General features: G+C 52.6%; 1 protein-coding gene across 1 annotated transcript in view; it reads right to left on the bottom strand.

The window, feature by feature from the left end:
- Positions 1-1,904, bottom strand: part of ALDH4A1 (aldehyde dehydrogenase 4 family member A1) — a 30,585-nt gene extending 28,681 nt beyond the window's left edge. Inside the window, exon 1 of the mRNA XM_074975717.1 lies at positions 1,781-1,904. Coding sequence (XP_074831818.1) covers positions 1,781-1,836 — 56 coding nt within the window. The 5' untranslated portion in view covers positions 1,837-1,904. The remainder of the gene's footprint in view (positions 1-1,780) is intronic.
- Between the last annotated feature and the right edge of the window lie 10,151 nt (positions 1,905-12,055).

Genomic DNA, 12,055 nt, shown 5'->3' with positions numbered 1-12,055 from the left:
CCAAACCGAGAGTTTGCTGCAAGCCCTATTGCTTCATCATTAACTTTCCTATTTAGCACCTGGATCTGAATGCTTGCATTAGCGCAGCATGGGTGCAAGCATCCACACCACAAAGCCCTGCCCATGTGACTATGTCCTTCCTGGTCCTGCACTCACATGGGCCTGTCTGGGAGCAAAGCCTGTGAGTCTGTGTGCCGAGATCAACGATTCTTTCCTAGTCAACTCCATCAAGCGTTGGAGACCTTGTCTCTCTTCTGGGGGAACTGTGGGAAAGCACTGGAGGACTGACAGCACTCAAGTGATTTCACCTCTGTGCTCGCTGCAAAGCAGCTGGGTTCCAGCCCATTAAAAAGCCAAGTCTGGATTCCAACTCATACCCACAGATGGGTCCACTCACTGAGGCATACCACACCTCCAAATCTCAATCAGTGATTTTCCTGTGTGGACACTAGGGTAGTTCAACTAAAATCCAGCTGAAAGCCCGAGTTAACTATGCAGCACAGACACGGCAGATAGCAGTAGAGCAGGATACCAAGTGGAATTCTGTCCGACAGGGGAAAAGGTCGCTCCTGCCCTCCTGAATTCTGGTGCTTGTAGATGCCACTTAAACACACTGCGTAGGGAACAGGGTTACAGCACACCCCATAGCAATGCAATCTCAGAGTCCCACAGGCACACCAGGCCTTGTATCAGCCTTCCAGTGACACTACATATATACACACACACACACACACACACACACACACACACACACACACACACACACACACACACACACACGACACCACCAGCAAGACACCAAAGCAGCCACTAAGCAGTATATTCCGTAGCAGTGGCCCAGGCACAGATGCTGCACAAGCCAGGGACTAGACAGCCCATTTAATCCCAAAAGGGGCCACAAATCTGCGTGGATCATCACCCCACCGGTGTAGGGCAGCACAGAAACCACAGGGAGTGCGGCCAGTGTCAGGATCTGAATGCAACAGGCGAGGGAAAAGGACTGATTTAGACCTGGCCAGCATCTGCCTGCCTAGGAAGCAGATCTCTGCCTGCCGCTATGTTCCTATCTCCGGAAGTGGAGATAAGTCTAAACCTTCACTCCCCGAGATAGCAGAGCAGCAGGAGCAGCGTCGGGCAGATAAGGGGAGCACACGCCAGGGTGGAGGGCAGGTGCGAACAAGGAAACTCTAACAGAGATAAGCAGCTGCAGGCGAGACAGAGGAGAATCCTGGCCTCGCGGAGTCCCCCCAGCAGATTCTCTCCGCCCCAGGGACTCCTGAGCAGCTGCTCCCAACTCTCACTGAACCCAGCACTGGAGGGGGCCGCGAGAGGTCACCCAGTCCGGCTCTTGCCCTCGCCGCCGTAAAGGGGAAGGGACTCAGACCCCCGCTGCGGGGCGTTAGAGAGCAGCAGGCCCTGGCAGGCAGCCTCCCCACCGGCAGGCTGGAGCGCGCTGGGCCACGAGGGAGCTCCGACCCCCAACCCACGGGGCGGGCAGGGCCCCGGCGGGAAAGCGGGCGGGGCAGCTCCCAGGCAGGTCGGACGGGGGCTGCCCCTTCGGCCAGTTCACGCAGCGGTACATCAGAGCCGGGGATGGCCGAGGCAGCCAGAGGAAAGACCGCAGCAGCGGCTGCCCTAGGGCGCTCCCGAGGGTCTGCACCCCGCCCGCGGGGGGATTCCCTCGGGGGCCGGGGAACGTGCGCGATGACGCAGCCCCGCGCGGGGAACACCCCCCCAGTCTCAGCACGGGGGCTCCCCGGCAGGCCCCGCACTCACTCACCCAGGGCGGGGGCAGCCCAGCAGCGCTCTCCGCAGCGCGGGCAGCCGGGGCAGCATCGCGAGCGGGCGGCGGGACGGATCGGACTCTTCCAGCAGCGCATGGCGAGCCCGGGACCCCACGGCCGGGTTGTACCATCACCGGGGGGGGGAGACTGCAGGTCCCTGGAGAGGACCCACCCCGCGCCCCCGCTCGGCTAATGCACAGCGGAGGGCCCCCGAGCAGACGATACGTGGAGATGTCCCAGCTCAACCCCACCTCGCTCCCATTCCGCAGGGATCTCCCCTTGGGCCGGCCACTCACCCCTTCCTCCCCCCAGCAGCTGGTGCAGTCCGTTCCTTCCTCGGGCGGGGTTCCATCAGCCAATCAACTTATAACTTTGGGGTCTTCTAACCAATCAGCGGCTGCTTCATGTCGCAACCCGAAGCAGGGGAGGGCCGGCAAAGTTCTTTAAAGGGTCACGCAGGGGGTGGGGGAGGCAGAGTCGGGGGAGGCCAATGAAATGTGCGAGGAGAGGGGTGGGGAAGGGAAGCAAGTGGGGAGGCCAATGAAAGGGCGGGGGAGGCCCCCACAGGCTTCACATTGCAGTAGCCTCCCCCCCCCCCCAGACCCCTGCTGCAGGGAACAAGAAATAGAGCCTAGAAGTAAATGGAGGTATTGAAATAAGAAAAATCAACAGGAACGAGAACAACAAGAAGTCCTGTGGCACCTTGTAGACGAACAGATTTTGGAGCATTAGCTTTGGTGGGCAAAGACCCGCTTCATCAGATAGCTGATGCTCCAGAATATCTGCTAGTCTACAAGGTGCCACAAGACTTCTTGCTGTTCTGGAAGCTGCAGGCTAACACGGCTACCGCTAGAATAACAAGAAGTTTGTTAGTCTAAAAGATGCCACAGGACTTCTTGTTGTTTTTGAAGATACAGACTAACTCGGCTACATCTCTGCTACTAGTAGCTAGAATCTGACCAAACCGGGGGCATGGGCACCCCATGCTCGGCATCACCTGCTTTCCGTGAGCACAGCACCGTGACCGGCTATTTAAACGTGCAGGTGAAAACTGTATCCTCTGGGCTGGAGGATATAGACAGGAGTATGGCGCAAGGAGACAAATGCTTCTTGGCTCACAGGTTGAATCATTGGATCTGAAGAAGGGGTCTCTTCCACGAAAGCTCATCTCTGAATAAATCATTTTGTTAGTCTTTAAAGTGCGACATTTCTGCTGCTCTGTTTACTCTGAATCATTGTCAGGCTCTTGGAACAAATCCAGGGCCACAAGGATTTTTACAGTTATCACTGCATTGCACCCCAGAGCCCTTCATAAGAACTCAAGGGGTACCTGCTCCTGCTTCAAAAGACCTTAGCTGACAAGGAAATCTCTGCCCGAGGAAAAGTAGCACTTTAACAAAATAATTTATTAGGTGAACTTTCATGGGACAGACCCACTTCTTCAGGCTATAGCCAGACCAGAACAGACTCAATATTTAAGGCACAGAGAACAAAAAATAGGAATCAAGGTTGACAATTTCTGTGCCTTAAATATTGAGTCTGTTCTGGTCTGGCTATGGTCTGAAGAAGTGGGTCTGTCCCACAAAAGCTCACCTAATAAATTATTTTGTTAGTCTTTAAAGTGCTACTTGACTGCTTTTTGTTTTGATAGTATATAGGCTAGCACAGCTTTCTCTCTGTTACTATTCTGCATTAGGAGTGTGAGATGCAGTTCACAGGTCTATGGGATGGGCCCTAAAGAAAAATATACAGCCCTCCAGCAAACCTGCAAGGCTGCTTTGAGATCCACTCACTAATGAGAGTAATTAAATCACACAGTTTTTAAAAAATGGTGCAAGGATTTTCAAAAGCAATTACAGGTAGAACCTGTCTTATCTAGCACCCTCCTGACTTGACCAGTGGCAGATGAATTTGCCAGGTGACGGGAGGTCACTATTTTCTAGCACATTGTCAACACATCCACTGCTTACTGGGCTCTTCGAAGATGTTCGGGGTAAGTTACAGGTAAATAACTGTACAGAACACAGAGTCAGCACTGGTGGCTGAGAACAAACTGTATGGGACTGCACCAGAGGTTCCCAAGCTTTTCGGCATCACTCCCCTCTTTTGATGCTTGAGAAACCCTCATGCCCTGTCCCCTTCTTTACCATTATCCATCCCCCTTTAACAAATAATTTAATTCCCAGTTTAAAAAAAAAACACCAAAAACTGATATAAAAAGTTATTTAAAAATAAAAATAAGCAAATAGTTTTCATTGGCCCAAAAATTAATAAAAATGTAATTTAGTGTCAGAAACAAAATTAATTTAGCAAGAAAGATGATGAGCCCCAGCCAGCCGCCCGACCCGCGGGCCCACACACCATGGGCCCGAGTCCCGTGGGCCGGCTGCCAGAGCCCCAAGCCGCCAGACCCCTGGCCAGATACACTAGCTGTAGACCCACTGCTGGAGTCCCAGCCATCTGCCTGAGCCACAGACCTGACACCCGAGCCTCACCAGCCATGGGCCCGCCGGCCCAAGCCCTGCCAGCTGCAAGCTCGTTGCCCTGAGCCACGAGCCTGCCGTGGGCCGAGCCCCGCCAACCACAGGCCTGCCGCCCAAGCCGCACCAGCTGCAGGCCCACCACCCGAGCCCTGCCAGCTTCCAGAGCCCCTCCCCTCTTCCCAAGGCAGGTATCCCAGCCCCCTCCCTTACCCCAGACCCCACCCCTTCACCAGACACCCCCAGCTCCACATCCTCCTCTCCTCCATCCCTTCCCCTTCCCCCAACCCTCACTCACTCACGTTTGCAGGAAGGAACTCCACGTGGCTCTTCACAGCTGCCTTCTTTTTATAGCGACTGCAGGGTCACCCATGTGAAAACAGCAGGGGCAGCTCACAGCACCCATGCGTGCTGAAGGAAGAAGGCCTCAGCTGGTAGTTAACCAACTGAGTCCTTTGTTGAGAGTGGGCTCTTTCTTGGGGTAAGGGGGGATGAATGTGGGGAGGCTGAGTTGCCTCATGCCCCCCCAGAATTTTTTCATGCACCCCAAGAGGGGCACACACCCCAGTTTGGGAACTCATGGACTACGGGAAAATTGTCCACACCCGTAAGTGGATTACAGAGTATGCCAGACAGGACAGCTCAGGAGTAGAGAGGTTCACGCTGTAGAAATTTCAGAGATCTATCTTGAGCTATCTGAAAGGGGTGTGTTCTTTTAAGTAATACAGAGCCTTCACCCTCTGAAAAATCCAGCTATTTTGGCATGGTTCAAGCCAAGCAGCCACAAGCACTATTTACTTTGGAAAACCTGGCCTCTGGGTCTAGGAAAGCCAGGTAAAGTTCATGATGAGTTCCTGTGGAAATACAAATAGCGGCCAGTGGAGGAAGTTACACTGGTTGTGTCCTAGTAACAGAGAGTAAGCCGTGCTAGTCTATACACTATCAAAACAAAAAGCAGTCAAGTAGCACTTTAAAGACTAGCAAAATAGTTTATTAGGTGAGCTTTCGTGGGACAGACCCACTTCTTCAGACCTGAAGAAGTCTGAAGAAGTGGGTCTGTCCCACGAAAGCTCACCTAATAAACTATTTTGCTAGTCTGTAAAGTGCTACTTGACTGCTTTTTGTTTTGTTTGTTTCCTGGGAGCATTGAATTTTGAGAGCAGCTCGTGTCAGTCCCCACCCAAAAGAAAGAAAAAAATCTCTTCCTCTGCTAGAGGGATGTTGACAAACCCCGACTCATCTCTCCCTCCGAAAAGGTAAACAAAGCAACCACAGCTTCTGGGCTTTGTGCAAAGACTGGTTTTTCATGGTAGCACTCAAGAGGTGCACCTTCCTGTGCTACCAAGTAAATTAATTGCCCCTACACATCCCCTCTCTACCACTCTTTTCCCCCATAGGCTCTCTAGGGTCTGCTGAAGACTATTTTCTTTTTTCAGCTATGGGTCAAGCTACACACAGAGGAAACGTGCTGATTTCTGTCTGTTTTCGGAACTCTCTAGGAACCTAAAGCAGTTTCTTATGAATCTAACTACATTCTTGGTGCCCCTTTGCTGCTATGTTACATATTTCACTTTGAAGAATTCCTTCCCCTCCATGAACACTTAAAATTGAGACATGCTTCTGAAAACAAGGGAGCTTTGAATTTTCCTGTCATCTTCCCTCTTGCTCCTAGTCCATAGGACAGTTGAGGAAACAAATGAGAAACAAATTAATTCACCATCAGTGCAGCTGAAAACCACTCTTCTAAACAAGCATCCACAGAGAGGACAAAAAAGTGTGTGCGGGGAGGGAAAACGGTGGAGAAATGGAGAGCATAGAATACAGGGGGCTTAATTTTTTACACACCAGCATGATCCATGTGGTTTCAAGGGGTTAAGAGGAGCACAGGCGCTCTTTAGACACACAAGGACGTGCTTTTAAAAAGTAAAGTTCTTCACATCCTTACTAACTTCCAGCAGAATGCAGCGGGAGAGGGACCAGGAGGATTTTAACAGGAATCCCCCAAAATTATAGCTCAGTTGTTGCTTTTTTAAAGCCGATGGAACTTTTGCTTAGAGAGTATTTAAAATTCAGAGGCTATTTGCTAGGACAACAATAAAGCCGCAAGTTAGCTCAAACACTGGGTTAAATGTTCTTTGGTGAGCTTGGAGTGGAAGTAGAGGGAAAGGTGTTTAGACATTGCCCCAACTGGCATGCTGTCCTGTTCCTTTTTTATTTTAAAACCACTTGCATTTTAATAAAGTTTCTCATTCACCACAGACTCTGCCATAGTCCTGCACTACATGAAACCTACATATACATTACTTTGCTATAAAGTGGTATTACAAAAAAGAGTTACGTCTTCTGTAATTGGGGTTCTTCCAGGTGTGTTGCTCATGGCCGCCCATGCACACCCAGTCGCCAAAAGCTTTTTGCCCTAGCCAGTAGCCATAGGGTTGGTGTGGTGCCCCCCTGGAGTGGCGCCAATATGGCAACCAATATATGCCCACCCGGCCCTCTCCCCCCCTCAGTTCCTTCGTGCTGGCTACTCCAACAGGGGAGAAGGCGGGAGGGTTTTGGAATGGACACGAGCAACACATCTTGAAGAACACAGAACAGGTAACTGTCCTCGCTTCTTCTAGTGATTGCTCATGTGCACTCCAAGTTGAGTGAATACAAGTGGATGCCTAGGGGGTGGGGTCATAGCCCCTAACGCACTGCAGGACAGCCCTGCCCACTGCAGCGTCTTCCCGTGCACGCTGCGTCAAAGCGTAACGTGCTGTAAACATACGAATCGAGGACCAGGTGGCTGCCCTGCAGATGTCCCAGACAGGCCTGTGCCGAATACGCCACAGACGATGCCTACGCTCTCGTTGAGTGCGCCCTAAGTGGCGGGGCAGGAACTCCCGTGAGCTTGTAACACTCCTTGATGCATGTCACTATCCAGGAGGAAATCCGCTGGGAGGAGACTAGATGGCCCTTCATCCTATCAGCAACTGCCACAAAGAGTTGCCGCGTTCTTATAAAAAGCCTCATCCTATCCAGATAGAAGGCCAGTGCTCTTCTAATGTCCAAGGTATGCAAACATTGCTCCCTTGGGGAGGCAGGGGGCTTTGGATAAAATACTGGTAGGGAAATGTCTTTGTTAACATGAAACACGGAGACCACCTTAGGCAAAAACACGGGTGAGGTCTCAGCCTAACCTTATCCTTGTGAAATACTGCGTACAAGGGGTCCATGGAAAGTGCCCTCAACTCAGATACCTCCTGGCTGAGGTGATTGCCTCCAAAAATGCTGTTTTGTAACTCAGAAGCAGCAGGGAGCAGGTAGCCAGAGGTTCAAAGGGGGCCCCCATATGCTTGTCTAACACCAAAGTGAGATCCCACGGGGGCAGTAGTGCCCAAACCTGGGGCTTGATTCTTCCTAAACCTTTCAGAAACCTTTTGACCATGGGGTCTGAGAACACAGATGATGTTCCACGACCCAGGTGAAAGGCTGAGGTAGCAGCTAAGTGCACCCTAACCGAGGAGAGGGACAAGCCCTCCTGTACCAGACCCCATAGTTAATCTAAAAATGAACGGGATGGGTGTTTGCTAGGGAGATAGCGCTCTGTGAGACACCCACACCAAAAAACTTTTCCACCTTAGCCAAATAAGTCACCCTTGTGGAGGGTTTTCTACTTTTTAACAATACTTCCTTTGTGGGATCCAAACAGGCCAGCTCCCGGTCCCTCAGCCACGAAGCATCCACGCTGTGAGGTTCAGTGACCGAGACTGGGATGTTGCAGTCTTCCCTCTTGCTGCTTCAACAAGTCCGGACAGATCGGCAACATCATCAGCTTGCAGATTGACAGGTGCAGGAAGGCCGAGTACCAGTGCTGACAGGCCGCTGACGGTGTCACCAAGATGATCAATGCCCCTTCCAAGCAAATCTTGAGGAGGACCCTGTGAACTAGCGGAATGGGAGGGAACGCATACATCAGCCTGCCCAACCTGGGGACACTGAAGGTACCTGCCCAGGATCCTGGGTTCTGATTGCAGTAGGAGCAAAACGTCCCACATTTCGCATTGAGGTGGGAGGTGAACAGGTTCACCTGGGGATACCCCCACCTCGGGAAAATAGAATGAACGACCTCAAGGTGGAGAGATCACTCATGATCCATAAAGGACCTGCTGAGTTGGTCCACCAGTGAATTGTGCACACCTGGCAGGTAAAGGGCCTGCAGCATGATGCTATGTGGTATGCAGAAATCCCAGAGCATCATGACCTCGACACAGTGGAGAGGAGCATGCACCCCTTTGTTGATCTAGTACATTGCTGTCGTGTCCTCTGTACTGACTGACACAATGCCCCACTAGACTGGCCTTGAAAGTCACACATGCTAGTCTGATGGCTCTGAGCTCCCTCACATTTAAAGAGCCTGGGTTTGCGGCTGACCCAGGTGCACTCCCCACCCTGGCTCCTAAGCATCCATCACTAGGGAAAGTGAGGGCTGCTGAGGGGAAGGGGACTCCTGTGAGGACGACTCCTTGTCTGACCACCAGTGCAGGGTCAATAAGTCCATGGCAGCACCATAACCACCAAGTCTGAACTCTCTCTTACAGGGCAAGACACTGATGACAGCCATAGCTGTAGAAGGTGCATCCTTCACCTGCTGTGCTGTACCACAAAGGAGAATGCTGCCATATGATCCAGCAAATGCAGGTAGCACCTGGCCATCATGGTGGGAACTGCAGGATGTCTCAGATGGTGGCTCCCATGGACCAGAACCTATCGTCGGGCAGAAATGCCCTGGCACACCTGGTGTCCAGTCGTGCCCCTACAAACTCTGTTGACTAAGATGGAAACAACACTGACTTTGCCTCGTTGATTAAGAGACCAAAGCTTACAAAGGTCTGATGGATCAACTGTACATGCTGAATCTCCTGCTCCCTGGAACGACCCTTGACTAGCCAGTCATCCAGGTACAGGAATGGCTGCACCCCTTGCCTGTGTAGGAGCACTGCTACTACCACCATGCGTTTGGTGAAGGCCCTTGGGGTCACAGACAGACCAAAATGCAGGATTGTGAACTGATAATGGTTTCCATCTGCCATGAACCTGAGAAACCTCCCGTGAGGAAGGTAGATTGAAATATACATCCTGCAAGTTGAAAGCTGCAAACCAATCCCCCCGCTCCAGCATCGGGAGTATTAGACCCAGGGATATCATATGAAACTTTATCTTTTTCATGAATTCGTTGAGACCTCTTAGGTCCAGGATGTGTCTCAAGCCTCTCTTTGGTTTCGCAGTTAGGAAATACCAGAAATAAAACCCCTGTCCCCTGAACCTGGGAGGAACTTCTATGGCCCCAAAACCCAGGAGGGATTGCCATTTCTGCTGTAACAGGATCGCGTGAAAGGGGCCCCTGAAGTGGGACAAGGAAGGAGGTTGGGAAGCGGAGTATGAAGGGAACTGAATGGCATATCCCCTCTCTACTGTACACTGGACCCACCGGTCTGTGGTGATGCTGTACCACATGTGGTAAAAGGGGATAGGTGGAACAAAAACTGTGGGGATGCTGGAGTGCGAGAAATTGATTCAATGCACCTGACCATGCCATCAAAACTGTGGCTTGGGCCCCTGTGGGCCCTTCTGGGGGCCCTGAGGCTGTTGGCCTGAACGGCGCCTGCCCATCCTGTTCTGCCTTCTACTGCTGTCCCTTTGTAGCTGCAGAAACTGTCTTTGCTGAGGACAGAGGTTAAGATGCCTGCGTTGATTGGCAGGTGTATGCAGGCCCTAGAGCATTTCAGACTATGCAGTCTTATCTCTTACCTAAACATAGGGTAGGGCCATCAAAGGGGAGGTCCTGGATCATCTGCTGGACCTCATGAGGCAGGCCAGAAACCTGCAACCAAGCCCCCCTGCGCATTGCCATTCCAGAGGTCATAACCCTCGTGGTAGTGTCCACAGCATCCAATGCTGCCTACAGGACTGTCCTTGAAATCGGTTTGTTCTCCTCCACCATGGCTGTGAAGTCCTGCTTGGCGTCAGGTGGCACGATCTCAGAGAGCCTAGATAGGACGCTGACTATGTTAGATGTATACCCACTAACCAGAGCCTGCTGGTTAGCAATTCTTAATTGCAACCCTCCCATTGACTAGACCTTCCTCCCATAGAGGTCCAAGCATTTAGCTTCTCTATTTTTCAGGGAGGAATCCTGGAACCCTAGGGGCTCTCTGTGGTTAGCAGAGTCCACTACCAGGGAGTCAGGTGGGGAGTGGGGTGCAAGAACAAATGTTCAGTGCCTTGGAATGGGACAAAATACACTCTCTCATTCCTATGGGCCATAGGAAGGGTGGAAGCAGGGGTCTGCCGGACCATCTTAGCTGTAATAGCAATTGTTTTGATTATGGGCAGAGCCACCCCGGTGGGGCCTGCAGAGGACAAAATGTCTGCGACAGGGTCCATTTCATCCGGGACCTCCTCTGCTTGCACCTCCAAGTTTTGGGCCACTCTAAGGAGCTGTTGAAAAGCCCTGTCATCTTCCGACACAGGGGAAGCCGATAAGCCCTCCACCACCTCATCTGGGGAAGAGGAAGAAGATGGCCCTTGTGCCTTCATTGGAGGGGAAGGGCAGTAGTGACCTGTTCAGGCACTTGGCCCCCCTGGAAATTATGGGCAAACTGGGGGGCACCGTAGGCAGAGCTGGCATAGGTCAGCTGGCCTGAAACCACCGCCACAGGAGACACAGATGGCACTGTTACTGCTCCCTGCCCTTGAGCTGGTGCCAGTGCCTGGGCTGATGCCTGCCCCATTGGCACCAGAGGTACAATTACAGATGGCGCCGGCACCGAAAGACTCCAGTCCCACTGCGACAGCGTCAAGAACAGTGCCAAGGTCGACGCAGATGAAGTAGACGCAGGCAGCTCCACAATGACCTCCACTTCCTGTCTTTGTTCCCGTGGTGGGGCACCCAGGGACACAGACGGTGCTGAGCACGGGATCGGCAGGGCCCCTGGCCCCGTTAAAGGGACTCCAACAGCCTGGCCCTGCACCTCTTGGAATGCCCACAGGGTTCTCAAGGGCCACTGCTGAGGTGCCTGGGACGTCTGTGGTGTGACCTTCTCAAGCTCCCACTCCGTCCAGAGCTCGCGCAGGATTCCGACTCCGACACCAAATCGGGGCAATGACCATGGTGGGGCCATCGGAGTCTGCGCCGATGTCATGTGGGCCGAGGACAGTGCCAGTGCCACAGTATAGTGCACCGTAAATTGACCCAGTCTGTTGGGTTGGCACCGGATCGCTCGGCACCAAATAAGGTGTCGGTGCTGGCATTGACATGAGCACAGGGGTTGGCTCCAGGGTCACACCCATGGGCCTCAATCGCTCTGTTTCAGTGGTACGGCACCTGTCCTCCATAGACAGAGGACCCGGCTCTGTCATCTGTAGAAGTCCTTGTGCCACTTGAAACGCCTCCAGCATTGAGGGCAAGTCCAGCGTCTGCGAGCTCCTGCTCCACACCCACTTCAACGGACGCACCTCCTACCCTTCGGCAGGGCCCACTGGAGCCTTGGACTTGAGACCGCCCCACTTCGACTTTGGCAAGTGACGCCTCTCGTGTGCCTCCTGCTCTTCATTGGCACCAGAGAAGGCGACGGTGCTTGTCCCTGCTCTCTGTGCCGAGAGTCCTTATGCAGCACCGTGGTTGATGGCACTGGTGCACTTTGCACCGAGGCAGCTCCACTCTCCACTTGTGCAGGAGACTCTTGAGTCTTAAGAGCCGCCTCCCTTAAGAGGACTTTAAGGTGCTGGGATCTGTCTTTTTAAGTT

The sequence above is a fragment of the Carettochelys insculpta genome, chromosome 23 (assembly GCF_033958435.1).
Source record: "Carettochelys insculpta isolate YL-2023 chromosome 23, ASM3395843v1, whole genome shotgun sequence".
Taxonomy (NCBI): domain Eukaryota; kingdom Metazoa; phylum Chordata; order Testudines; family Carettochelyidae; genus Carettochelys; species Carettochelys insculpta.
The sequence above is the reverse complement of the archived record's forward strand: the minus strand, read 5'-3'. Positions and strand labels throughout refer to the sequence as shown.